The sequence below is a fragment of the Neophocaena asiaeorientalis genome, unplaced genomic scaffold (assembly GCF_003031525.2).
Source record: "Neophocaena asiaeorientalis asiaeorientalis breed wild unplaced genomic scaffold, Neophocaena_asiaeorientalis_V1.1 scaffold694, whole genome shotgun sequence".
In the NCBI taxonomy this organism is placed as follows: Eukaryota; Metazoa; Chordata; class Mammalia; order Artiodactyla; family Phocoenidae; genus Neophocaena; species Neophocaena asiaeorientalis.
This window is the reverse complement of record NW_020174226.1, coordinates 497308-523054: the sequence shown is the minus strand read 5'-3', so window position 1 is coordinate 523054 and position 25747 is coordinate 497308. Positions and strand designations below refer to the sequence as shown.

Here is a 25747-nt window from a genome sequence, read left to right as displayed (position 1 = left end):
GAGGCCGAGGCCGGGGCGGCGGAGCTGAGGGCCGAGCTGGCGCTGGCGGCCGGACGGCAGGAGGAGAAGCAGGTCCTGCTCCAGGCCGACTGGACGCTGCTGTGCCTCCGCTGCCGTGAAGCTTTCGCCACCAAGGGCGAGCTCAAAGCGCACCCGTGCCTGCGCCCCGAGGGCGAACAGGAGGGCGAAGGGGGGCCCCCGCCCCGCCCCAAGCGCCACCAGTGCTCCATCTGCCTCAAGGCCTTCGCCAGGCCCTGGTCGCTGTCCCGCCACCGGCTGGTCCACTCCACCGACCGTCCCTTCGTGTGCACGGACTGTGGCCTGGCCTTCCGCCTCGCCTCCTACCTCCGCCAGCACCGTCGCGTCCACGGCGCGCTCAGCCTCCTGGCCCCGCTGCCCGCGGCGGGCAAGAAGGACGACAAGGTGTCGGGCGGACGGACCTCAGGGAAGGGGCCCGAGGGGGGCGAAGGGGCAGAGTGTGGGGGCGCCTCGGAGGGTGGAGAAGGCGGGCAGAACGGAGGGGATGCCGCCCCGGCCCGGCCCCCCGCCGGGGAGCCCCGATTCTGGTGCCCCGAGTGCGGCAAAGGTTTCCGGCGCCGTGCGCACTTGCGGCAGCACGGGGTAACCCACTCTGGGGCGCGGCCCTTCCAGTGCGTGCGCTGCCAGCGGGAGTTCAAGCGGCTTCTTCCTCAGCGCCTCCTGTTTTGACAGCCAAGACCACTCGGCCTTCGAGATGGAGGAAGAAGAGATTGACAGCAAGGCTCACCTGCGCGGATTGGGGGGCCTGGCCTCCTGACCCACACACCCATCCTCAGCCCCTCCGTTTGACCTCCCGGTTTGCAATATGAAGGAGGGAAGTTGAAGGAGAGGAACCTCCTCTGTGTACCCACCCCTCCCCTTCTAGCCCTCAACACTAAGGAGGGAGGAGGCTGGGCCGCCCCTCCCTCCCCATCGCCCACCCCCAGACCCCCCTGATGCTGGTTAGAAACTGCTCACCCCACTTCTGAAGGCAGGACGCTGATTCAGGAGGTGGGGGACACTGGCCAGAGGGATGGACACTGAGGCGGGGGCCCCCGGCCTGGCTGTCCCCTGTTACACACACTGGACACCATCACCTCTTTGGAACTGCCAGACCCTATGGGGGGTCCCCAGTGAGCAAAGGTCTGTCCCTGTCCCTTTGTCTGTCTGTGAATAAATGTGAGTTCGTGGAACTGGAGAGAGTGGGGCTGTCTGTGGGAGTGAGGGCTGGCTGAGGGCATCTGGGTGAGCAGGGATGTGTCCACCAGGCTCGGGTTGGGTTCAGAGCGGGAAGGATGCAGATAAGCACATCAGGGACCATGGGGCTCTCAGCCAAGCAGGAAACTCACAAGAAACAGGAGTGGAAGAAGGCAAGCTGCCATCTGCCCTGGGCATCTTCAGGGATCCCTACGTGGAATCCCTGCTTGTGTTCATTCATCATTTACCAGACGCAGTGCTAGGCTCCACAGAAAGCCACACTGTGAGGGGCTGGAATTGTAGCTCTGCACAGCCTGATACGGTTTAGCTACTAGCCCCGGGCGGCTGTTCCCAGTTGAGAATAATATCAATACATTTACATTAAAATGAAATAAGATTAAAAGTTCAGTTCCTCGGTCACACTGTTTCAAGTGCCCAGTATCCCCCTGTGGCTGGTGGCTACGCTGTTGGACAGCACAGATCTAGAACATTCCACATCGCAAAAAGTTCCACTGGACCTTGCGGCCCTAGGTAATAAACCAATCTGCAACATAACATCAGGTATTGGTAAGGGCTTCCAAGAAAACTACAGGGCGCTGTGAAAAGGGAGCCCGTGGGGAGGGCGGGGCCTCTGGGGAGATGACATCTGACCTTTGACCTTCAAAGACAGGTGGAGGGGTGGGAAGAGCAGGGGCAAAGGCTGCGTGTGAGGTGGTTGGGTGCTACATGTTTGAGAAACCGCAAGGAATTGGTGGTGGGTTGGGGAGCGTCGTTTTCTACATATCCTCCAGGTGTGTGTGTGTGTGTGTTTAACCCATTTGTTTAGGTCCTAGTAGTGGGGCAGGGGCGGCGGGGGGGAGGATGTCTCCAAGCCAATCCTCCTTAAACTTCTCTTTCCTCCCGTTGACGTCCTGCCTTCCCCAGCTCTCCCTTGCTCTATGCAGATAATGACACTAACTCTTAGGTATCCTGACACCTGTAAGGCTGGGCCAGAGAGGGGTGACATCATGCTTGTTTCCCAGGGCAACAAACCGAGTTGTCTTGGAGGCTCAGGAGGGAAGTTTGCTTCCCTGGTGTGATGAAACACAGGCAGAGGGAGGGCGGGCGGGAAGCTGCAAAGTAGGGCCGCTGAGAGTCAGGGAGGGGAGATGATGACCACCCAGAGCTTTGCAGAATTCCCTCTGTCCACGAGGTAACGAGACACATCTTAGCCGAGCCCTTGGAACGGTGCCTGGCACGTAGGAAGCACTCAACACGTGCTAGCCTGTTTGATCAGCCCTGTGTTCACTACCACCCAGTGCTGGATGCTGGGGGCAAAGACCAGCTGAGCACCTGCCCTCACGGAGCTTACAGACCAGTGGGGAAGACGGATAAGAATCAAATATTGGCACAAATAAATTAGGATTTCCAAATGAGCCGAGTTCTCCAATGCACTAGATCCTACAGGAATCTGTAACTTAACCTTGGGTGTTGGGGAGAAGGGGGGCTGGGGTATGCTTTCTTCACAGGCCAGCCACCTCCCCCCACGCCCAGGAACCTTCAGTGCCTCCCTATTACCACATCCCAATGTGGGCCAGAAAACTTTTCAGCACAATCTCATGGACAGAACTCATTGAGGGTGATGTTTATACAGCCCCATTTATAGAAGGGGCAAACTGAGGATTAAAGCTAAGAAGGCACTTGTCCTGCTTCTGTGATCACTAATATGAATTGAGTCCTTCGCATTAAAGGGTTACTTTGGGGAATTCCCTGGCGATCCAGTGGTTAGGACTCCGCACTCTCACTGCCGAGGTCCCAGGTTTGATCTCTGATCGGGGAACTAAGATCCCACAAGCCGGGCAGCGCAGCCAAAAAAAAAAAAGGTTACTTTGTGGAAAGAGCTGAAGACAATGGTTGGCACCTGGGAGGAAGTCTTTGCTGTTGTTGCTTTGTTATTATTATTCTCCCAGGTTGCTATAAATATGATCTCAGGGAATCCTAGTTCTTGATGGGAAACATCCTCACCATTTTCCAGAGGTGGAAACAGCGCTCAGAGCGGAAGTCTCTTGTCCAAAATCCCATGGCTAGGAACTGGTGGACACAGGATTTGAACCTAGGCTGGACCAGCTCCATGCCCTGAACACAACATCAGGCCCATGTGACCTTCACAATCAGCTCCCAGCCACACAACCCACCTTTCCAGCTCCCCCCGCACACACACACACATCCTGGTTTCCAAGCCCCAAGGCAACCCCTGCCACTACAGATTTGCCCACCACCTTCCCCCACCCCATACGCTTCCTCAACCTTGACATGCCACATCCGAAGAGAAACATTCCTAGAACAAAATACAGAACTTATGGCAAGAAAAGGGCCTTAGAGATGGAGCCCAGTTCTCCCATTTTGCAGATAAGAAAACTGAGGCCCACGTATGTGGGACAGGCACAGGAAATGGTAACATAACCAAGTAATTTGTATTATTATGAAGCAATAGTAGTGGTGTTCATGAATCTAACCCTATTGCTTGTCTTTCCCTGTGGTGAGCATCTTACACGGACAATCTCAACACACTTGTTAATAATAATACAAAATACATTTCTTGAGCATTTACCCTACATCTCCTTCTGGGGGGATCTACGTGGATTAGCTCACTTAATCTTCGCATCATTAGATAGATACTATTATGAGCTCTGTTTTCTTCTTCTTAAGCAGCTTTGTTGAGGTATCCCTTACATTCCACAGAATTCGCTCATTTTAAGTGTCCCATTCAATGATTTTTAGTAAGTTCACAGGACTGTGCAGCTATCACCACAATCCAATTTTAGAACATTTCCATCACCCCAGTAAGATCTCTCGTGCTCATTAATCGTCACGTCCCGTTTCCACCTGCAGTTCCGGGCAGCCGCTAAAGTACTTTCTGGAGATCTGCCTTTTCTGGACATTTCATAGACGTGGATCATACAATATGTGGCCTTTTGTATCTGGCCTCTTTCACGTGATGTCTTCAAGGTCCATCCATGTTGTAAATTGTAAGAGCACGTCATTACTTTTACGGCTGAATAATATTCCATTATATGGACAGACCGCATTTTTTTTTTATCAGTGCATCGTTAATGGGGGTTTGGGCTGTATCTACTCTTCGGCTGTTATAAATAGTGCTGCTACGAACATGTGTGTACAAGTCTTCCCGTAGACGTATGCTTCTGTTTCTCTTGGGCAGATTCCCAGGAGTGGAATTGCCATAGTGTGTGGGAAGGTTACAATGAACTTTTTAAGAAACTGTCAGACTATTTTCCACTTACCATCCCACCAGCAATGCACGAGGGCTTCCCAAGGGGGCTCCATTTTCCTGAGAAGGAAACTCAAGTACAGAGAGGTGAAATGACTTGCCCAAGGTCACACGGCTAGTAAGTAGCAGATCTGGATAAGACCCCGGGCATTGTGGTCCCAAAGCCTGTGCTCTTCTTTTTTTTTTTTTCATTTTCCAGTTCTTTGTTTATTGAGGTAAAACATAACATAAAATTTACCTTTTTTAACCATTTATGTGTACAGTTCAGTGGCATTAAGGACACTCCTATTGTCCTGTAACCATTACCATCCTCCATCTCCAGAACATTTTCATTGTCCCCAACTGAAACTCTGTCCCCATTAAACAATAATAACTCTCTGTTCCCCCTCCATCCGGCCCCCGGCAACCACCCTTCTACTTTCTGGCCCTATGAATATGACTACTCCAGGTATGCAAAGAAAAACTCTTCTGGTTTTCTTCTCTACTCTCCTACAACACTACTCAGGGACTACTTCACCTCTGACACTTCCGGTCACCAAATGTGTGTGTGACATTTGTCACACATCAAGCAGTTCTGCAGCTAAAGCTGGGTGTCTGCAGTTCGGTTCAGTTCTGACACTGTCTACCTGCGGATGACGTCAGATCCCACAGATGAAGGGGTCAGTCCCCCAAGACGGCATCTTCCCTCCCCAATTTCAGACACAATCAAAGTCTGGGTTGTTACCCATGCCAAAGCCTGTGCTCTTAACCCCTTATACAAGGATTCACCCTAACCTTGTTCACTCATCACTCATTCATTCATTCATTCATTGAGCAACATGTGCTTACAGGTAGGAGACACATCAGTGGACAAGCAAACAAGGTTACATTCTGGTAGGGGATGCAGATAAACAAATATACTTAGGACATCAATTCAACAAATACTTACCGAACTCCCACTCTGGGCTGGGCACTGTCTTAGGTGTTGATCGTCCACCAGCTAATGAAACAGACACAAATCCCTCCCCACGTGGGGCATCCATCCTGGTGGGCGGAGACAGACATGAAAACACAGTGAGCAAGTAAGTGATGAAGCATCTTGGGAGGGGATGATGCTATGGAGCAGGGTGATGCAGGACGAGGTGGGGGTCAGGTGGGAACTGCAGGCCTGTCCAAACAGGAGCCAAAGGGGGGAGCCTCGCAGGTAACTGGGGATGTGTCCCAGGGGAGGTGCACAGTGCATGCACAGGTCCTGAGGTGGGACTGTGACCAGCATGTTCAGGGGGCAGAGAGGCCAGCCTGAGTGGAGGCGGGGATGGGGGTCCAGATCCAGTAGCAACTCGCAAAGACTCTGGTTTCTTCTCCAAATGAAATGCAGACAGAGGGACTTCCCTGGCGGTCCAGTGGTTTAAAACTTTGCCTTCCAATGCAGGGGGTGCAAGTTCAATCCCTGGTTGGGGAGCTAAGATCCCACATGTCACACGGCCAAATAAAACAAAACATAAAACAGAAGCAATATTGTAACAGATTCAATAAAGCCTTAAAAAATAAATTGTCCCCACCAAAAAAATCTTAAAAAAAAAAAAAAAAAGCAAAGAAATGCAGACAGAGCCCCAAAGGGATTCATCAAGAGGCTGGCATAATTTGACTTGCCTTTTCCCCCTTTTTTAAAAAAATATTTATTTATTTATTGGGTTGTGCCAGGTCTTAGTTGTGGCATGCAAACTCTTTTTAAAATTAAAAAAATTTTTATTTTTGGCTGTGTCGGGTCTCAGTTGCTGTGCGTGGGCTTTCTCTAGTTGCGTCGAGTGGGGGATACTCTTCGTTGCGGTGCGCGGGCTTCTCATTGCAGTGGCTTCTCTCGTTGCAGAGCACGGGCTCTAGGCGCGCGGGCTTCAGTAGTTGTGGCTCATGGGCTCTAGAGTGCAGGCTCAGTAGTTGTGGCGCACGGGCTTAGTTGCTCCACGGCATGTGGGATCTTCCTGGACCAGGGATCTAACCCGTGTCCCCTGCATTGACAGGCAGATTCTTAACCACTGTGCCACAAGGGAAGTCCTCCATCTTTTTAAAATAAATAAATTTTACTATCTAGAGCCGTTTTAGGTTCACAGAAAAACTGAGTGGAAATACAGATGGTCCCCATCCGTCTATCCTTTAAAAATTCATTTCAAAGCAATTTGCAAACATTAGACCACATCTCCCCTAAATACTTCAGCATGAATAACATAACAAGATAGCAAATATTTATTGAACCTTCTTGTCCTTGATAAAATTTAAATTCCGTGAAATGCATGCCTGAGACCTTACCATCTGATGAATTCTGAGAGATACAGAACACCTGAGTAGCACAAATTCCTCTCCTGATTTAACAGATTCCCTCTGGCTTCTGTTTGGAGGACAGACTGGTGGAGAGTGGGAGCAGAGGTCCTCTTATGCCTGCCTGCCTTTCTCCTTCAACAACCTTTTTCTTTTAGAATCATTTTTAGATTTACAGAGAAGTTGCTACGATGGTCAGAGCCGTCCTGTGTGCCCCTGACCCAGGTTCCCCAAATGTTATCATGTCCCTACCATCCCAAACCAAGAAACCAATACTGGCAGATGCAACCCTTTCCTCAGATTTTACTCACTGTCCCTAATAGCTTTCTGTCCCAGGATCCCACCCAGGACACCACCGTGGCCTTACTTCCTGCCTCCTGAATCTCCACTGGTCTGTGGTCACCTTTCAGGCTTGTCTTGGTCTTTCATGATCCCGACCATTTTGAGGAATCCCTGGAAGAAAGGCCACGCCCACGTGCCCAGCGCTCCCGGGCTGCGTCTTACCCACGTGACTTCCACTGAAGACGTTAACCTGCCTCACCTGGTGGTTTCCACGCTGTGCAGTGGCCCCTTCCCCGTTCCAGACTCTTACTCTTTGTAAGCAAGTCGCTGAGCTGCAGCCCACATGGAGGGGAGGGGAAGAAAGCTCCCCCCCTTCTGGAGGGGAAGTATCCAGATACACTTTTGGCGAATTCTGTCCCTTCTCCTTACCCTGTTTATTTATCTATTCAATCATTTGTTTGTTTTCTGTGTGTGTTTTGTTTCGTTTTGGCCACGCCACGCATCTTGCGGGACCTTAGTTCCCCAGCCAGGGATGGAACCTATCTCCCCTGCAGGGGAAGCTCGGAGCCCTAACCCCTGGACCGCCAGGGAATTCCCAATCATTTATTTGTATCCGTATGGATCCACAGACGTTTCTTTTATACTTTGGGTGATAGTCAACTACAACATTATCTCATATAAATAGTTTATATTATAGTCCAATGTCACATTATGTATTTCCTTGAAGCCCACCTGTGTTTGGATGCCAGGTGCCATCAAGAGCTAGTGAAGCAAACACAGGGGGCTCAATATCTTGTAATAACCTATAAGGGAAAAGAATCTGAAAAAGAATAGATGTGTGTGTGTGTGTGTGTGTGTGTGTGTGTGTGTGTGTGTGTGTAACTGAAGCACTTTGTTGTACACCTGAAACTAACACAGCATTGTAAATCAACTATACGTCAGTAAAAAAATAAAACCAAAACTAAAAATAGGAAGAGAGAAGCAGTACTGAGCAACAAGCAGGAGTTTCTGGCCAGCGTGTGATGGGAGATGTGACTTCAGCTGGGTGACCGAGGAGGGCTTTTGAGGAGGGTTTGAAGACTTGGTCCAGAGAAGCTAGGGACCTGAGCACGTGAGGGGCTCTGAGGCTCCAAGGGGACAGCCACCTGCCCGTGGACATCCAGCCACGCAGAGCCACACCCACCTTTCCCAGGCACCAGCCCCACAGCGGTTTCTACCCCCTGTTCCTGGCCCCCTGGGCGGGCAGTTTGGAATTCAGCCTCCGAGGCCAAGTCCCCACCCTCCACAGCCCCTTATCTCGCCACGCCCAGCACTGTGCCTGGCACCGAACGCCTCCATAAATATTTGCTGCCACTCACCCGGCTGCGTGAGCCCCAGCTGCCCTCCTTTGCCCTCCTCCCGAACCAGCTCTTTCGTCTCAAAGAGGGAGGGGGGTGTTGGTGGACCCCGATGTGGAATCAGGGACATGACCCACCCAAGGTCACCAGGAGAGGGAGGGCCAAAGAAAGAGAGAGAGAGAGAGAGAGCTGGGCGGCCTCCAGACTTCTAATAATGGGATAAGTGTAGCTACTATTTATTACCTTGCCCATTCGCTGGTGTCAGGCACTTCACACGCGTTTTCTGGTTTCATCTCCTCAACAACTCTGCTGGTTCCTAGCACAGATCAGCTATCTCACCTCGTGGCCTGGGACGGGCGAGCCTCTTTGCCTGGGATGACCCCCTCACCCCTCCTCCAGGAGGCCCACCCTACATGCCATGTTTCTCTAGCGATCCCCTGTCATAGGCCCAGGTAAGAGGGCCCCAAGATCCCTGCTCCCTGGGTGAATACACACCTCTTCCCAGTTATTCAGCCAGACGCTGATTTAGGTGCTGCTATGAAGGGACAGTGCAGCTGGAATGAAGGTTCCAAATCTCAGATAGGAACAGGGTCTTCTGTGGGCCTGCCTCATCATGTGACCCTCCAAAAGAGATGGGGCTCTTCCTGGAAAAAGAGACTCAAAGCATGTGGGGCGTTCTACAGGAGGGAGATTCTCCGTTGCTGGCTTGGAAGGTGGAGGGGATCCCACGACAAGGAATGCAGACAGCCTCTGAAAACAGAGCGGATTCTGCCCACAGCCAGCAAGGAGGCGGGAACCTCCTTGTCTACCCCAAGCAGAGAACCCAGTCAAGCCAGCCTAAGCTCCTGACTCACAACTGTGAGCTAATAGCAGGTGCTGTGTTTGCATTCGGTCTTCGTTGCTGCGTGCGGGCTTTCTCTAGTTGCGGCGAGCGGGGGCTACTCTTCGTTCCAGTGCGAGGGCTTCTCATTGTGGTGGCTTCTCTTGTTGCAGAGCTCGGGCTCTAGGCGTGTGGGCTTCAGTAGTTGCAGCACGCGGGCTCAGTAGTGGTGGCTCACGGGCTTAGTTGCTCCACAACATGTGGGATCTTCCCGGACCAGGGCTCGAACCCGCGTCCCCTGCATTGGCAGGTGGATTCTTAACCACTTCGCCACCAGGGAAGTCCTGCGGGTGCTGTTTTAAGCTGCTACATTTGTGCTAATTTGTTACCAGCACAGAAAACAAATACAATTTCTCTGTTTTGTTTCCTTCAGGGCACTCACTGCCAAAGTAAGTTGGTTTCTTTGATTACTTAATTGCTTCAAGTCTATCCATCTGTATTTGGTTTGCTAGGGCTGCCATAACAAAGTACCATGAACCAGGTGGCTTACAACAACAGAAATGTACTGTCTCACAGCTCTGGAGGCTGCAAGTCCAAGATCCTGTGTGGGCAGGGCCATGCTCCGTCGGAGGCCTGCACGGGAGACTTCCTTTCCTCCTTCTGGCTCCTGGTGGTTGACCAACAATCCTTGACTTCCTTGGCTTGTAGATGCATCACTTTGATCGCCACCTTCCTCGTCACATTGTGTTATTCCATGTGTTGCTGTCTTCACCTGGCCGTCTTACTGAAAGGGCACCAGCAGTAATGGATTAGGGCCCATCTTCTCCAGTACAACCTCCTCTTAACTAATTACATCTGCAATGACCCTGTTTCCAAATAAGGTCATGTTCTGAGGTGTTGGGGGTTAGGGCTTCAACCCATAAACCATCCCTACCTACATGTGTCATCTTCCAGGGTGCAAACTGTGGCTGAGTTTTCCTGCTGGGCTCCTAGAGCCTAGAGCACAGCCTAGCACACAGTAGGTGCTTAACTTTTTGTTGTTGTTGTTAAATCATCTGACGAATTCTTTCTCTGAGCCTCTTTCCATGTCTTTCAAGTGGGGATAGAGATACACAGCAAATAATTGTCCAACACGTGAATGAAGGGAAGATTATAACACGCCTCACTCCCACTTGACAGAGGGAGAAACTGAGGCTCAGAAAGATGAAGCGAGTTGCTCAAGCTCAGTGCCACTGTCACGCTGGCAGCCTGGCCAGGAGGGACCTGGGAGCCCTAACACGTGTCCCGCACTCCTCCCACCTCTGGCCGACAGCCTAATGACACCTTCCAGTGGCTGAACCCAAGAAGTCAGATGCAGCCCAGGTAACACAGTCAGCAGGAATGACCCAGACAGAGAGGAGAGAGATGGACAAGCGGAAGGCTACCAGCACAGGGTGTTCACCAGGAGGGGAGTCCTCACACTTGGGAATGTCTTCCCTCTCGCTCCCCCGAAGGACACACCAGTCTACACACACCCCCAGCGCGGCCTAAGGGTCCCCATTTCCCTACTTCCTAATTTCTGCCTATCCACTTGGTGTCAAATGGAATCTCCCCTCAGTGCCATTCCGTGGTGGGGACTGTGGAAGGGTTCTGCCCTAGATGCAGGTAGTAAGGGAATATTGCACCCAGAAGATATAAAAGCAAGAATAAAACCCATTAAAGGTTTGGTCTGCTTTTCACTTTTACCACACACGGGCGATTGCAAACAAGGTCAGTGGTAAAACAAGGTCAGTGCTTCCCTGCAAAATATCTTTTGTTGGTCTAAGTTCTGAGCATTTGCTGCAAATGTTACCATGACGTTTTAAATACATATACTTAGGGCTTCCCTGGTGGCGCAGTGGTTGGGAATCCACCTGCCAATGCAGGGGACGCATTCCCTGGTTCGGGTAGATCCCACATGCTGCGGAGTAACGAAGCCCATGTGTCACAGCTACTGAGCCTAAGCTCTAGACCCTGTGAGCCACAACTACTGAGCCCACGAGCCACAACTACTGTAGCCAGCGCACGTAGAGCCCGTGCTCCGCAACAAGAGAAGCCACCGCAATGAGAAGCCCGTGCACTGCGACGAAGGGTAGCCCCCTCTCAGCACAACTAGAGAAAGCCCACACACAGCAACAAAAACCCAACGCAGCCAAAAATAAATACATATATTTAAATACACACATATATATACATTTAAAATGTAACAAATCCAGAAAAGGATGATAAATTATTTGTTATATATGGGAGAGTTTCTTACAAAACTTAACATCATCTTACCATATGATCCAGCAATTGTGCTCCTTGGTATCCACTCAAATAAGTCAAAAACTCATGTACACAAAAACCGGCACATGGATGTTTATAGCAGCTTTATGTATAACTGCCCAAAGTTGGAAGCAACCAAGGTGTCTGTTAGGAGATGAATGGATAAATAAACTGTGCTACATCCACACAATGGAAGATTACTCAGTGATAAAAAGAAATGAGGGGGCTTCCCTGGTGGCGCAGTGGTTAAGAATCTGCCTGCCAATGCAGGGGACACAGGTTCAAGCCCTGGTCCGAGAAGATCCCACATGCCACGGAGCAACTAAGCCCATGCACCACAACTACTGAGCCTGCACTCTAGAGCTCGTGAGTCACAAGTACTGAGCCCGCGAGCCACAACTACTGAGCCCGCGTGCCACGAGCCCATGCTCCGCAACGAGAGAAGCCACCGCAATGAGAAGCCCACGCACCTCAATGAAGAGCAGCCCCCGCTCGCCGCAACTAGAGAAAGCCCACAAAGACCCAACGCAGCCAAAAACAAACAAATAAATAAAGAAATTTAAAAACGAAAAAGAAATGAGCTATCAAGTCACGAAAAGACATGGAGGAATCTTGAATGCATACAGCTAAGTGAAAGAGGCCAATCTTAAAAAGGCTACGTGCTGTATGATTCCAACTATATGACACTCTGGAAAACACAAAACTATGGAGACTGTAAAAAGATCAGGGGTTGCCAGGAGATGGCAGGGAGCACTGAGGATTTTTAGGGCAGCAAAAATACTCTGTATGATACTGTAGTGGTGGATACATGTCATGATACGTTTGTCCAAACCCATAGAATGTACAACACCAGGAGTGAGCCCTAATGTCAACTATGGGCTTTGGGTGATAATGAGGTGTCAATATAGGTTCACCGATTGTAACAAATGTACCACTGATGGGGATGTTGGTAACAGGGAGGCTATGATGGGTGGGGTGAGGGGGTGTATCTCTGTACCTTCCACTCAATTTTTATTTTAAGATTTATTATTTATTTATTTATTTTATTTATTTATTTTTGGCTGCATCGGGTCTTCGTGGCAGCATGCGGGAACTTCGTGGAGGCGCATGGGGTCTTCATGGCAATGCGCCAGCTTCTCTCTAGTTGTGGCATGAGGGTTTTCTCTTCTCTAGTTGTGGCATGCAGGCTCCAGGGCATGTGGGCTCTGTAGTTGTGGTCCATGGGTTCCAGAGAAGGTGGGCTCTGTAGTTTGCAGCACACGGGCCCTCTAGTTGAGGCGCCCAAGCTCAGTAGTTGTGGCGCGCAGGCTTTGTTGCCCTGCGGCATGTGGGATCTTAGTTCCCTGACCAGGGATCGAACCCATGTCCCCTGCATTGGAAGGCAATTCTTTACCACTGGACCACCAGGGAAGACCCGTTCCACTCAATTTTGTTGTCAGCCTAAAAGTTCCAAAAAATAAGTTTATTAATTAAAAAGAGAAATAAAAAACACAAATCAAGAAGGATGCATGATAATGACTGAAAATCTTTCTGTTACGTACAGGAGGGGGAGGGTGTTAAAATGATCTGGGTGTCCAATACGTCAGGTCGCTGGGGCCTCTGATTAGAATGTGTGCTCTGCCGGGACAGGGATTTTTTTTATAGCTTTATTGAAATATAATACCCATACCTCACAACATGCCCATTTAAAATGTACAACTTGGGGGCTTTTGGTGCCGTCACAGAGTTGTGTGACCATCAGCACGATCACTTTCAGAACATTTCCATCACCCCGAAAAGAAGCACCACACCCTTTAGGCATCGCACCCCCACCCCCCGCCAGTGACCCATCCCCTGGGCGACAACTCATCCCCTCCCCATCTCTGAGATTTGCCTCTGAGGGTGGGAGTTGTTCCCTTTGCTCTCTGATGTGTCCCCAGAACCTGCAACCCTGTTGGATACACCCTAGCGGGCAGGTGCTCCATAGTTAAATTTAACTAATCTGTTTTTTCTTTTCTTTTCTTTTCCTTTTTGTTTTTTTTTAGCCACCCTGCCTGGCTTGTGGGATCTTAGTTCCCCGACCGGGATCAAACCCCGGGCCCACGGCAGTTGAAAGCACGAGTCTTAACCACTGGACCGTCAGGGAATTCCCTTAACTAATCTGTTTCTGTTTGAGTCCCAGTCACCACTGGCTTCTGCTCAGAAGCCTCTTTCTCCTCCACCCATTGTCCCATCAGCACCTTTCAGAGTTACCTCCGTTAGAGCAGGTAACACCCTGCCTCATAATTGCCTGCATCCCTGTACTCGACACCCTCCAGACTCCTCCCAGATTCCTCCCGGCAAGGACAGAATCTATCTGCTGCTCTTTGCTCACCTCAGGCCGCAGGAAATGCGTGTTGAATTTGATTGGAAACAAGAACAGTCAGCACACTAGACACACACGAGTCCCCAGCTCCTGGCCGGCAGACACACAGCCCAGCAGAGAGGCCCAGAGTGTGAAGCGTGGAGCCCAACTGTCCCCGTGTGAGTCCCGACTCTGCCGTGACCCCCAGCAGGACACTGGGCAAGAGATTGAATCTCGGCAAGCCTCCCTTTCCCCAACTATAAAACGGAGCTAATAATAGGATCTACCTCTCCCCGCTGCAGCGAGGATTAGCACAGGGTCTGGTAATACACAGAATTCAGTAAGTACTAGCTATAATTATCGCTAAGCACACGGGATTTATGAAGTCATGACACACGGCCTTCACTCGGCCATCCGTCAACCTCCTCACCCTATGCACATTTCCCAAGGAGAGGGAGAGAGAATCCAGGGTGCCCCTAGGAACTGTGAGTCCTTCCTTGTGACTGAGGTGTTAGGTGAGATGGGTGTAGCAGCAGATAAGATGGGGCCGGTGCCAGCTGCGGGAGAGCTCAGAGGCCAGGCTGGGGAGCTTGGATTCCTTCCCAAAGGCAACGGACAAGGAGCCAGGGGATGCTATTGAGAAGCTGAGGGACAAAGGATATCTCTGAGTGTCAGGAAGATGCCTTCGGAGGCGGGGGCTCACCCTAGGGGGAGAGACTGGAGTCGGGCAGGAAGCGGGGCTGATGGTCCACATGGGAGAAGATGCAGCCAGGCCCTTGGCCTGCGGCCCAGTGGACATGGAGAATGCCCTGATTCTGAGCCCACTGTCTCTAGATTTCTAGAGAGATCTGGCAGGGACTGTAAACCTGGATGTTGTCTGCTAAATCCTGTTTCCATTTTTACAAAAGTGCAAGAGAAACAAGGTGAAAGTAACTAATATGTTTTAGTTCACTCAATACAGTATATTCTTTTTACTGGCATCACTCAATATAGTTTATTCTCCTTATTCACGGTAGTGATGTTCTATAACGGCATAGTGAACACTGAATAATTGATCCTGAGCCACTGTCCCGGGGGAAATACAGGGTTAGTTGCCTATCAGACTTTGGTCACAATTTTGTTGCTGTTGTTGTTAACTGATTTATACATAACCTTGTTTTATGTGTATTTCTGCTTAAAGGCACCTTGTCTAATATGCATATTGTTGACTCACTGACATTAAACTCACAGCCAACAGTGTTGTAACTCATGCCCAAAGGAAGCTTATCTAAAATGCATTTTCTCCATAAGCCCCATCCCAGCCTTTAGGACACTAGACAGCACTTGGGCTTCATGTCTGGAGAGGTATTTGAAAGTGTAAAATCACCAAGAAATAGCCCAATACTGCAAAAAGGACACTCGTTTACGGGATGCAAGTTTGTTCAACCTTAGCTGGGAACATGTGTCAGAGACTCCCGTTGTTGGCTGCTCTGCGCATGCCCGCGAAAGCGCTGTGCTCTAGATCCAGGGGTCACAGGAGCATTTTTAGTGGGTAGGCAAATTCGCAAATGTGGAATCCGCCAATGATGAGCTCGACTGTATATCCAAAACATTATCACGTCATCATGTAATTAATATAAATATCATCAACGGGTAGTTTACATTCTCTTTTTCGTGCTAAGTCTTTGAAATCCGGGGTCTGTTTTGTACTCACAGTACATCTCAGTTTGGACAAGCCACGTTTCAAGCGCGAAAGCGCTCCACACCGCTAGTGGCTTTCATACCAGACAGTGCAAGTCTCTATAGCTTTCTTGAGACTCTCCGAGAGACCTGCGGACTCAAAAATAAAAATAAAAAGGCGATGTCAGATACAGCCACCTTGGAGAGCCACGTGGCAATATCTAAGAACTTAGCTGCGCGTTTTTCTTTCGACCCAGGAATTCCACTTTGAGGCCAGCGCCCTATGAAGTGTACCACTCAGCACAGGGCAACACGTATAAGAACATTCTCTGCACCCCTGCTTGGAAGAGCACGATAGTGGAGGAAAATAAAATGTCCATGCTCGGAAGAATGCGTCCATAAAATAACAATGTGTCCATACACTAGACTATTCAACATCTTTGCAAAAGAGTGAGCCTGAGCTCCGTGTAACCGCACGGATGAAACACATAGGGGTGAGCTGGTGAGAACAAAAGCAAGCTGCGAAGGTCAGAGAGGTGATGCTATCTATACAACATTTAACCTTTGATGCTGTTTATACAACAACACCTCCTTAAGGATGGTGATTACTTCTGGGAGGGAAGGGAAGGACTTGGAGAAGGGTAAGTACACAGAGGGTTCCAGTTATATTTGAAAAGTTATATTTCTTCAGCTGGACGGTGGTGGCCATGGAGGTGCTTCTTATGGTTACTTGGGATATTTTGTGTGTGTGTGCCTGAAATGTTCTTTTGCACGAGGAACCATAGCAAGGGTTTGTACTGCTGTGTTGACCAGGTCAGACAGACAGGCAGTGAGGGGTCATATGTGGCCTGCGTGTGCCTTGAAAAATATTAGAGCCACTCTGACAGGTAGGTGGTGAGGATTCCGTGAGATTCCTGCACGGGTGAAGAAAGCCCCCAGCACGGTGTCTGGCCTGTTGTAACTGCCATCAGCGTATTTGTTGAGAGCAATCGTATCGCTGAGCAATCGCTCTGTTCTAGGTGCTATGTCTAGTGTTCTCATCCATTATTTTGTTTAACAGTATTTATCCAGTGCCTGTAGGAACAGAGCCCCCTGCCCGGGTGCAACAGAGAGAAACCAGCATGATTCTCGTGAACACAGAGGGGAGGGCAGCCCAGTCTTCATGACGCACCCCGAAAACTGCTAATGGCCAAGAGTTGCCCTACTAGTATGTAATCTTATTCTTTCCGGACGAGACACATCAATTTAATGTTACAGGTTTGTTTTTTTTTTCTTTTTCTTTTTATCTCTTTTTTTGGTCCAAGGATATGGGGGTGGGCAGGTGAGTAATCAACTGTGCAACATTTTTTCTTTTTTGGGGGGGGAGGGTCATGCCATGTGGCCCGCGGGGTCCTGGTTCCCCGACCAGGGATTGAACCCTGGGCCCTTGGCAGTGAAAGCACGGAGTCCTAACCACTGGACCGCCAGGGAATTCCCCAACTGCACAACATCTGAAGTGCAGTTAATTCTTTTTTTGTTTGTTTGTTTGTTGTTTCTTGCGGTACGCGGGCCTCTCACCGCTGTGGCCTACTCCCGTTGCAGAGCACAGGCCCCGGACGCGCAGGCCCAGCGGCCATGGCTTATGGGCCCAGCCGCTCCGCGGCATGTGGGATCCTCCCGGACCGGGGCACGAACCCGCGTCCCCCACATCGGCAGGCGGACTCAACCACTGCGCCACCAGGGAAGCCCTGAAGTGCAGTTAATTCTTGATGTGATCTTTCAGTAAATATTTTATTTGGAAAAATATATAAATAATATATAAGATATATACCAGACCTCACATATATGATAGTCCATAGTATATACAATTATATATAAGATCATGTATATTGCATTTGTGATTGTATCACGTACAATCATTATGTACTGTCAGTGTATAATATGTTACAAACTCTAAATGTTTCTTTGACAATAATGCTCTGAGTACGACCAGCAATTGCTCCCATTTCATGAGGAGGAAACTGAGGCATGGAGGCAGCTGGACACTTGGCCAGGGGGACAGAAGCAGGAGACAGTCACAGGAGGAGTCCTCGGGAGCTGGAGAGCAGCAGACACGGGGGCGTGGGGAGGCAGGAGGCCCAGAGCCCAGCTTTAACAGGGGTGTGTGCACCCTGGGGCCTGGGCTGGGCCTCCCCCCCGCACCATCACACCTGCCTCTCCCGGTCACTCTGGGTGACCCCACGCGGCAGTGTGGCTAAATGGGGAGGTGTAAAGCTCCCCGGATCATCAGTGAGCCTCTGGGGGGGCTGGGGAGGGCCAGAAGCCTGCAGCGGCCCCTCTCACCCTCCCGCTGGGGGACCCAGGTGGCCAGCTCTGCAGCCTGACCTTTCAGCTCCAGCCCAGCAGCTGCCCGGCAGGCCCTGCAGCCCCCCAGGGGAGGGACTCAGTTCTAGCCTGAGTGGGGTGGTGGCGTGGTAGAGGACGGCCTGGGGTCCCCGGACCCTCGCGAATCCTGGCTCTGCCTCTCTCTGGCTGCTGACCAATGCCTCTGTTTCTCCAGGGCTCAGTTTCCCCATCAGTAAATTGGAAGCCATCATCCTACTCGTCCAAGCCTTGTCGGGAGGACTCCACAAAGTCTTGAATGAATTTTAAAAAGTTAAAAAATAAAGAGCCAGGGCCTGACACCTTATAAGCATTGAATGAATGGTCATCATCGCATTATTCAATTTTAGTTTTAGTTTTTGAATAGGTAACATGCTGTGGGGGAAATTCAAATAATACGAAAGGCAGAGTGATCAAAAGTTCCTTCAGGGGCTTCCCCGGTAGCACAGTGGTTAAGAATCCACCTGCCAAGGCAGGGGACACGGGTTTGAGCCCTGGTCCGGGAAGATCCCACATGCCGCGGAGCAACTAAGCCCGTGCACCACAGCTACTGAGCCGGCGCTCTAGAGCCTGCAGGCCACAACTACTGAGCCTGCGTGCCACAACTACTGAAGCCCGCGCACCTAGAGCCCGAGCTCCGCAACAAGAGAAGCCACCGCAATGAGCAACCCGCACACTGCAGTGAAGAGTAGCCCCCGCTTGCCGCAACTAGAGAAAGCCCGCCTGCAGCAACAAAGACCCAATGCAGCCATAAATAAATAAATTTTTTAAAAAAAAGAATCACTATGCTGTATACCTGAAACTAACACAATATTGTAAGTCAACTAGACTTCAAAAAAAAAAAAGTTCCTTCAAAGTCACATGTTGACACTGATTACTGACTCAACTGAAGCGGCAACAGAAAATTGGGAGACGAAGAATACAGACTGAGTATTAGCTTATGTTAAGGAATTACCGGTTAGTGCCGTTCGATGTGATTGATAAGAGTTTTGCAGTTGAGCTGGAAATTTTCCTTCCTTTGATGGAAACGTAAACCTGAGCATTGGAGCAGAAGTTATCATGATGTCTGTAGTTTATTTAGCAACTTTTAGCTTTTTATGGGGGAAAATTTCTAGCAGAACCAAAAGTAAAGAGTAAAGGAACCTCTCGTGCTCAGCAACACATGTGCTGTTGACTCAAGGTCCCCACCCTCGCTTGGGCCACGTTTTCCTCCGCTGGAGTATTTGAAACCAAACACCAGGCAGTGTGTCATTTTGCCCCAGATGATTTCCCTAGGCTGCAATTTACTTTAAAATACTCCATCCCCGCAAAAGAAAAGAGAGAGAAAGAGAGTATGGCAAAAAGTAATGTTTGTGAAGTCTGGTCAATGGAGTGGAGGGTGTTCCCTGTGGCTTTCCTTTTCCACTCTTCTGGGCTTGCAACTTTCCACAAACCTCGAAAAGTCAAAGAACAAAGGAAGTTCTGCCTCTGCACCGCACCCCGCCAGCCTTGCCCAGGTTCCCAGGGCCAACACAGAAGCCAGTTTCCTGGGGATCCTTCCAGGGGCCCAGAGACCTTTCTAGCTGCGTCTTTATTAATAGCAGGTTGTAGTCGTAGTTGAAACCTGATGGGGCAGGCGTCCGGGCTGAGTCACACAGGCCTGTCCCGGGTCACCCCACACCTCCTCCTCTCTGACCCCACGTAAGCCGATTGCCACTCAGAACCTCAGTTTCCTTTTCTGTAAACTGGGGATAAATCGCCACCCTTTTGGGTGGCTGGGAGGATGCAGTATAAAGGCCCCAGCGCAGAGCCGGGCTCAGAGCCTCGCTGAGTACACGAAAGAAGACTTTTCCCCAGAGTCTCTCTATTAAGAGCTCCCGGGTCTGATGGGGGAGGGCTGGGGGTGGGGACTCTTGGTATTAGGGGGCTTTGGGAGTGGTCTCCCTGGTCCCCAGAGGCCCATGGAGGCAGGTGGATGCACAGAGCCCTGGGTCTCCCAACCCAGGTAAGGTGTATGAAGGGGCTGGGCTCCCCTTTCTCTGCTGCCCTCAGGCCCGGCCCCTGGGGGTTCATAATATGTTTTGTCCCCTCTGTCCTGGGACCAGAGCCCAGAGTCCAAGCTGGTCTAAGTTTGGAAGGGGGAGGGAGGGGTGGGGGGGTGACAGGATGTCTCTGAGCTGTCACACACACCCCTGTCCCAGGCCCAGAAAAAGGGAGGGACAAAAGGCTTGGAAAGAGTCAGAAACAAAGACGGGAGAGAGACGGAGAGACACTGGGGAGAGCAGGCCAGAGTGGGGGACAGAGTGCGGACATCCTGAAAGACAGACAGACAGACAGCGGCCACAGTGGGAAGAGCGTGGGGACAGGAGCGAGGGGCCGGGGACCAACAGACAGGCGGGGAGACCCACCCTGAGACCTGGGAGCTAGAAAAAGGGCAAGACAGAGACAGGGAGGTGTGGAGAGAGGGGGCCAGACAGGCAGGGAAGTCTCTGGACTCGGACGCAGAGGGGCACGGGGGCAGACTCTTCAGATGAGCTCCAGGCCTTGGCTCTGCTCAGGGGTGCAGTGGAGCTCAGTGGGTGTGCTGCTTTTGGGGAGCCCAGACCAGGGGTGCTTGCCCGAGGGCCAGCTGACACCAGGTCACCCGGAGATGGAGCTCAGGGACCCCGAGAACCAGGAGGATGGGGACCCGGAGGTGAGAGAAAGGAGACGAGGGAGGGAGAGACAGAGAGAGACAGAGAGAGATGCGGGAGATGGAGAGGGCCAGGGGCAGACACACACAGAGAGACACAGAGAGACACGGAAGAGACAGGGAAACAGAAACATCAAAGACCCAGAAGAACTAAACCCGAGGACACACAGCAAGGCCAAGACCCCTGGGGGAAATGTACTCAGAAACAAAGAACAGGAAACCCGGGAAGAGAGGAGGATGGAGAAAGAGAGGGGTAGAGTCGGGGTGGTGTGGGCTGAGGAGGCCCCCAGTGGGGCTGGGGCTTTTGGTGGCTCCCACAGATGGCAGTGGGCAGGGTCGCTGAGACAATCACCCATAACCCGCCAGGACACAAAAACAGGTGGCCTGAGGGCGGGTGAGTCATTGTGACTCATCCCCCTCTCTGGGGACCAACCCCCCACCTCAGCCCTGGGCTGGGCCTCCAGGCCCCCCTGCTGCTCTAGGTGGCCCCCAGACTCACCCCCTCCCCACCTCTGTCCCTCTCCTGCAGGAGGACACAGCCACGGCCCTCCAGAGGCTCGTGGAGCTGACGGCCACCAGGGTGACCGCAGTGAGGAGTCTGCGTGTCCAGTATCACCTCATCCGAAAGCTTGGCTCCGGCTCCTACGGCCATGTGCTCCTTGCCCGGCCTCGCCAAGGGGGTGAGTTTGGCCACCAAAGGGCACAGTCCTTGATGTCCCCCAGGTTTCCCCCTCTGAAACCACTGAGACAGGGAGCAGCCTTGCGGGGAGCTGATGAGGACACATCTTGATGGGGCTCCAGAGAGTTAAGAGCTCTGTGATCTTCCAAAAAAAATGGAACTCCCCCAGAGAGGGTGAGAGACTCGCCTGAGGTCACACAGCAAGGCGGGAGCACAACTTGGACTGAAATTCAAGTCTCCGCGTCCCCTACTTTATGCGAGAGGAAACTGAGGTCCAGAGAGGGTAAGGCAGTTGTGCAAGACCACACAGCAATCTGAGGCAGAGCAGAAAGAGTCCTCAGGGAAGGTCTCCCCCAACCTCCACTTCACAGATGGAGAAACTCGAGGCACAGAGAGGTCAGACACTATGCCCTGCCCCTCTTGTTTTATATGTAAGATGTCTGAGGCTCAGAGAGGTTGAGTGGCTTGCCTAGGGCCCCACAGCAAGATCAGAGCGCCCTGAGTTCCCTCTTGCCCCCACCTCCCCAGCAGGTCCGGCTGTGGCTCTGAAGCTCCTACCTCGGGACTCGGTCCTGAGAACCACCTTCCTGAGAGAGTTCTGTGTGGGCCGCTGTGTCTCATCACATCCAGGCCTGCTCCAGACCCTGGCAGGACCCCTGGAGACCCCCCGACACTTCGCCTTGGCCCAGGAGTATGCGCCCTGTGGGGATCTCAGCGGGATGCTGCAGGAACGGGTGAGGCCGGGAGGCAAGGGACAGAGGTTGGGACTGCTTATCCCAGGTCTGCCTTTGTCCCTCCCCCAGTCCTGTCTCCAACCCTGACGCCCAAATCTTAAGTCCACCCTAAGCCCCCAAACCACCTCCTTATTTCTAATTCTCAATGCAGTTCCATGACTAACCCCAGCCCTAATCCATCCAGGGCAGGGAGTTGGGACTGGGGTTGAGGATGGATCAGGTCGGCTGAGGGGGGTAGGGAAGGAGACAGAGATGGGCTTTTAACTGGCATTGGCATTGGGAACGGGTGTGGGTGGAGTTGGATGGGTTGAGTTTAGGGTTGATTACAGATTGGTCACGGGTATGGAGAAGAGCATGGATGGGGCTGCAGAGTGAAGCAGAGATGCTTGAGGATGTGTATGTAGATTGAGTTGGAGAAGGGCTGTAATGAAGTTATCTCTAGAAAGACCAGGTCAGGACTGAATCCATGATATTCTGGGGGTACTTGAGTTTGAAGTTAGGGTGGGGCCATCTTTAGGAATAGACTTTGGATTTGAAATAGGGTTGGGGATAAACAGAAGGAAAAAAGGAAGGGAGGGAGAGAAGGAGGGAAAGAGTAGGATGGACGGATGGATGGAAAGATGGGTGGATGGATGTTTGGATGGATTGAAGGATGGAGGGATGAATGGATGGATGTTGGCTATTAAATAACTGGACAAATTATTGAATTGCTGACTAGCTGGCGGAATGGGTATTGAGTGGAAACCCTGCTGTATAGACCATTGGATGGATAACTGGTTTGATGGATGGATTGCTGTCTTGCTGCGTGGCTAGCTGGATGGATCGATCTATCAGTCGATTGATGAAATAAACTGTGGGACTTTAGAACTGGGTCTGAGTTAGAGATGGGACCTACATTAGTACGGGACTCAGATTAGGATTAAGTGTGGGATTTGGGTTTTCACTGGAGATCTTGGTGGTCAGTTTAGAGGAGATAAGAAATATAAGGAATGGATTTGAGTGTTAGGACAAAGTCTGATGGAAGTTAAAGAAGTTCTCGTTAGATTTGGGGTTCCAGTGAGGAAAACATCTGGGATTTGGTCTACAGGAGTACAGATGTGGGGGCAGCTTGTGGTTGAGGATGATCTGGAGAAGCTGTTGGGGGGATGTTCTGGGGACACTAGAGGTAGCCACTTCTTGAACCCCAAGAAGCAACATAAAGAAGGAACCAAGGCAGCCTGACCTTCGTCCTCTCTCTTTGACCCCAGGGCCTCCCAGAGCTGCAGGTGAAGCGGGTGGTGGCCCAGCTAGCTGGAGCCCTGGACTTCCTCCATGGCCGGGGGCTGGTCCACGCGGACGTCAAGCCAGACAACGTGCTGGTCTTCGACCCTGTCTGCAGCCGTGTGGCCCTGGGTGACCTGGGTCTGACCCGGCCTGAGGGCAGTCCAACCTCTGCCCTGCCAGGGCCACTGCCCTCCGCCCCACCCGAGCTCTGCCTCCTGCTGCCCCCTGACACCCTGCCCCTGCGACCAGCAGTGGACTCCTGGGGGCTGGGGGTGCTTCTCTTCTGTGCGGCCATGGCCTGTTTCCCTTGGGGTGTGGCGCTAGCCCCTGACCCTGGGTTCGAGGCCTTTGCTGGCTGGATGACCACCAGGCCCCAGCCACTTCAACCACCGCCCCCTTGGGACCAGTTTGCGCCCCCGGCTCTGGCACTGCTCCAGGGGCTTCTGGACCTGGATCAAGAGACTAGGATCCCCCCACTGGCTGTCCTGGGCTTCCTGGGGGATGATTGGGGGTTAAAGGAGAACAAAGAGAGATCTGGGGGCTTGGGGAGTGTGTCCAGTGAAGACGGGGAGGAGGAAGAGGGGGGAGCAAGCCTGGAAGAGTGGTCAGAGGGGGAGGAGAATGACGACAACGATGGTGGGAGGTGCGGACAGATGGGGGACAGCCCTGACCAGCTGACTGGGACAGGCGCCCAGAGCTTGGGCCAAAGGCCTCTCCCCCAGCCCCCATGGCCACCTGGATGGAGAGACAGCTGCTCCCGGGAGGACAGAGATGGAACACATTGCATCTCTCCCAACTGAAGGCTGGACTTGTATGCACAATTCCCCTCCTGACTGAGGACCCAGGAGTCCGGTACCCCCGGCCCCTCCCCCCTCAGACCCAGGGGTCCAGGCCCCCGGCCCCTCCTCCCTCAGACCCAGGGGTCCAGGCCCCCGGCCCCTCCTCCCTCAGACCCAGGGGTCTGACCCACACCCAGGGGTCGGCCCCCCACCCCTCCTCCCTCAGACCCAGGGGTCAGACCCCCACCCCTCCTCCCTCAGACCCAGGGGTCCTGACCCTCCTCCCTCAAGGACCCTTCCTCTCTCTTCTGTCCTGAGTGTGTCTTCTTGAAGGAAGGTGCCGTTTCCCCTGTAGATGCATTTCTGCACGGTGGGGACATGTTGGGTGCTTATGGACTTGTGATGTGGTCAGTCCTCTCCTTTAAGACCTTAGGTGACTTCCGCTGGCCTTGGCACCAAATCTGGGCTTTCCATATCCAACACCATGGAAACCTCCCCTTCCATCTCTCCCACTTCCCTGGGCTCTGGGGGACATTAAGGGGAGGCACTCATCCTTTCTGGACCTAAATGGACACACAGATAGGCACACACACACCCTCTCTTGCTTGCAGACGTTTGGAAACACTGTGTTCTCCCCCAAGAATGCCTTCTTCCCAACTCCAGACCTCCAGAAAGTAGACCCCTCCCTGGGGGCCTCTCCGGCTCCTCCGAAACTTGTAGCCCAGCAATCTGCGCCTCCACCTTTTTCATCTCCCCTCACAGGCTGCCCAGGATGGACTTGGTCTTGTCCACCTGCACATCCTTTCGGGTTCTGCTCTCACACGGCGAGCCTCCTGCGCCAGCTCCCTGAGAGCACAAGCACCGTGGCGTGTGCTGGTCCCGTCCACGCTGAGGGCCACGGCTGGTTTGCAGGGATCTGTGTTCACCCGGGCCGGCCCGACGCCACCCCCATCCCAGCACACAGACCCCTGACTTGTGAAGCTTGCCGCCTGCAGGGCAGGGGCTGCGTGGATCCCATGCCGCATGGCCCGCACCCAGCACGGCCACGGGGACCTGCTTCTTTCTGGGGAATCTGTCCTACGTGCTTTCTAGATTTAAAAACGTGAGTTCACTCCATACGACGGGGTGTCCTGAATTGGACCCTGGTGCAGGTAAAGGCTGTTGACGCACATGGGAAGCATCTAGCGTTTGACTGACGGTTACTGTCTTCATTTGGACAAATGCACCGACGGCTGGGTGAGGGACTCACCCGGCAGGGAGCTTGGTGAGGCGACATGGGAGCTCAAAGCAGCTGTCCTGTACATCTAAAAATGATTCTGAAATAAAAAGTAAATTTAAAAAGAATCAAGTGAGTTCACATTGATCATCTCGCTCTAAACCTGAGGGGGGGGTGCAACCCTCCGAGACCCCGCCCCTGCCTCCTCCTTCAGCCCTGGGAGTCCCTGCCTGCCCCCCACCCAACTTTGAAGACTGCAGACTCGTAACTGGGACTCCCCTCCCTGCTTCCCCTCCCTTCAGGGCCTTCACTTCCCAGTGCTGCACCACCTGCTCCCCCTCTGCTCTGAGTCTGAGGTCATTTCTCACTGCATCGCTCTGGAATCTTGTTGTCTCATCCTTTCCCCACACAGGACCCCACGTCTCCTCCCCCGGACGCCCCTTACCAAACACTTGTGTCAGACCTGTCAGTGGGGCACTGATGGGGCAGCTGGCTGGGGTCAAGGCAGGGGCAAGCTGGAGAAATGATTTCATCTTCTACAGGGGACCAGGACTCCTGG

The 25747-nt window shown here is 52.1% G+C and overlaps 2 protein-coding genes across 2 annotated transcripts in view; both read left to right on the top strand.

Annotated features, from left to right (window-relative positions):
- ZNF579 (zinc finger protein 579) overlaps window positions 1-1202 on the top strand; it is a 2639-nt gene extending 1437 nt beyond the window's left edge. The window contains 2 exon segments of the mRNA XM_024755162.1: window positions 1-684; window positions 686-1202. The exon segment at window positions 1-684 is cut by the window's left edge and continues 584 nt beyond it. Of these exon segments, the coding sequence (XP_024610930.1) occupies window positions 1-684; window positions 686-796 (795 nt within the window). The 3' untranslated portion in view covers window positions 797-1202.
- Window positions 1203-20475: 19273 nt separating this feature from the next.
- Window positions 20476-24822, top strand: SBK3 (SH3 domain binding kinase family member 3). Its single transcript, XM_024755212.1, has 5 exons — window positions 20476-20520; window positions 21047-21197; window positions 21728-21930; window positions 23178-23836; window positions 24735-24822. The coding sequence occupies exons 1-5, from the start codon at window positions 20476-20478 to the stop codon at window positions 24820-24822; spliced, it is 1146 nt and encodes a 381-aa protein (XP_024610980.1).
- The last annotated feature ends 925 nt before the right edge of the window (window positions 24823-25747 follow it).

What these genes read in the sequence shown, in the direction of transcription:
- SBK3 (XM_024755212.1), top strand. Translation starts at nt 20,476, where the DNA reads ATGGAGCTCAGGGACCCCGAGAACCAGGAGGATGGGGACCCGGAG. An exon ending in AGGAGGATGGGGACCCGGAG is followed by an intron (nt 20,521 to 21,046) that starts GTGAGAGAAAGG and finishes CCTCTCCTGCAG; the next exon opens with GAGGACACAGCCACGGCCCT. An exon ending in GACGACAACGATGGTGGGAG is followed by an intron (nt 23,837 to 24,734) that starts GTGCGGACAGAT and finishes CTCCCCTCACAG; the next exon opens with GCTGCCCAGGATGGACTTGG.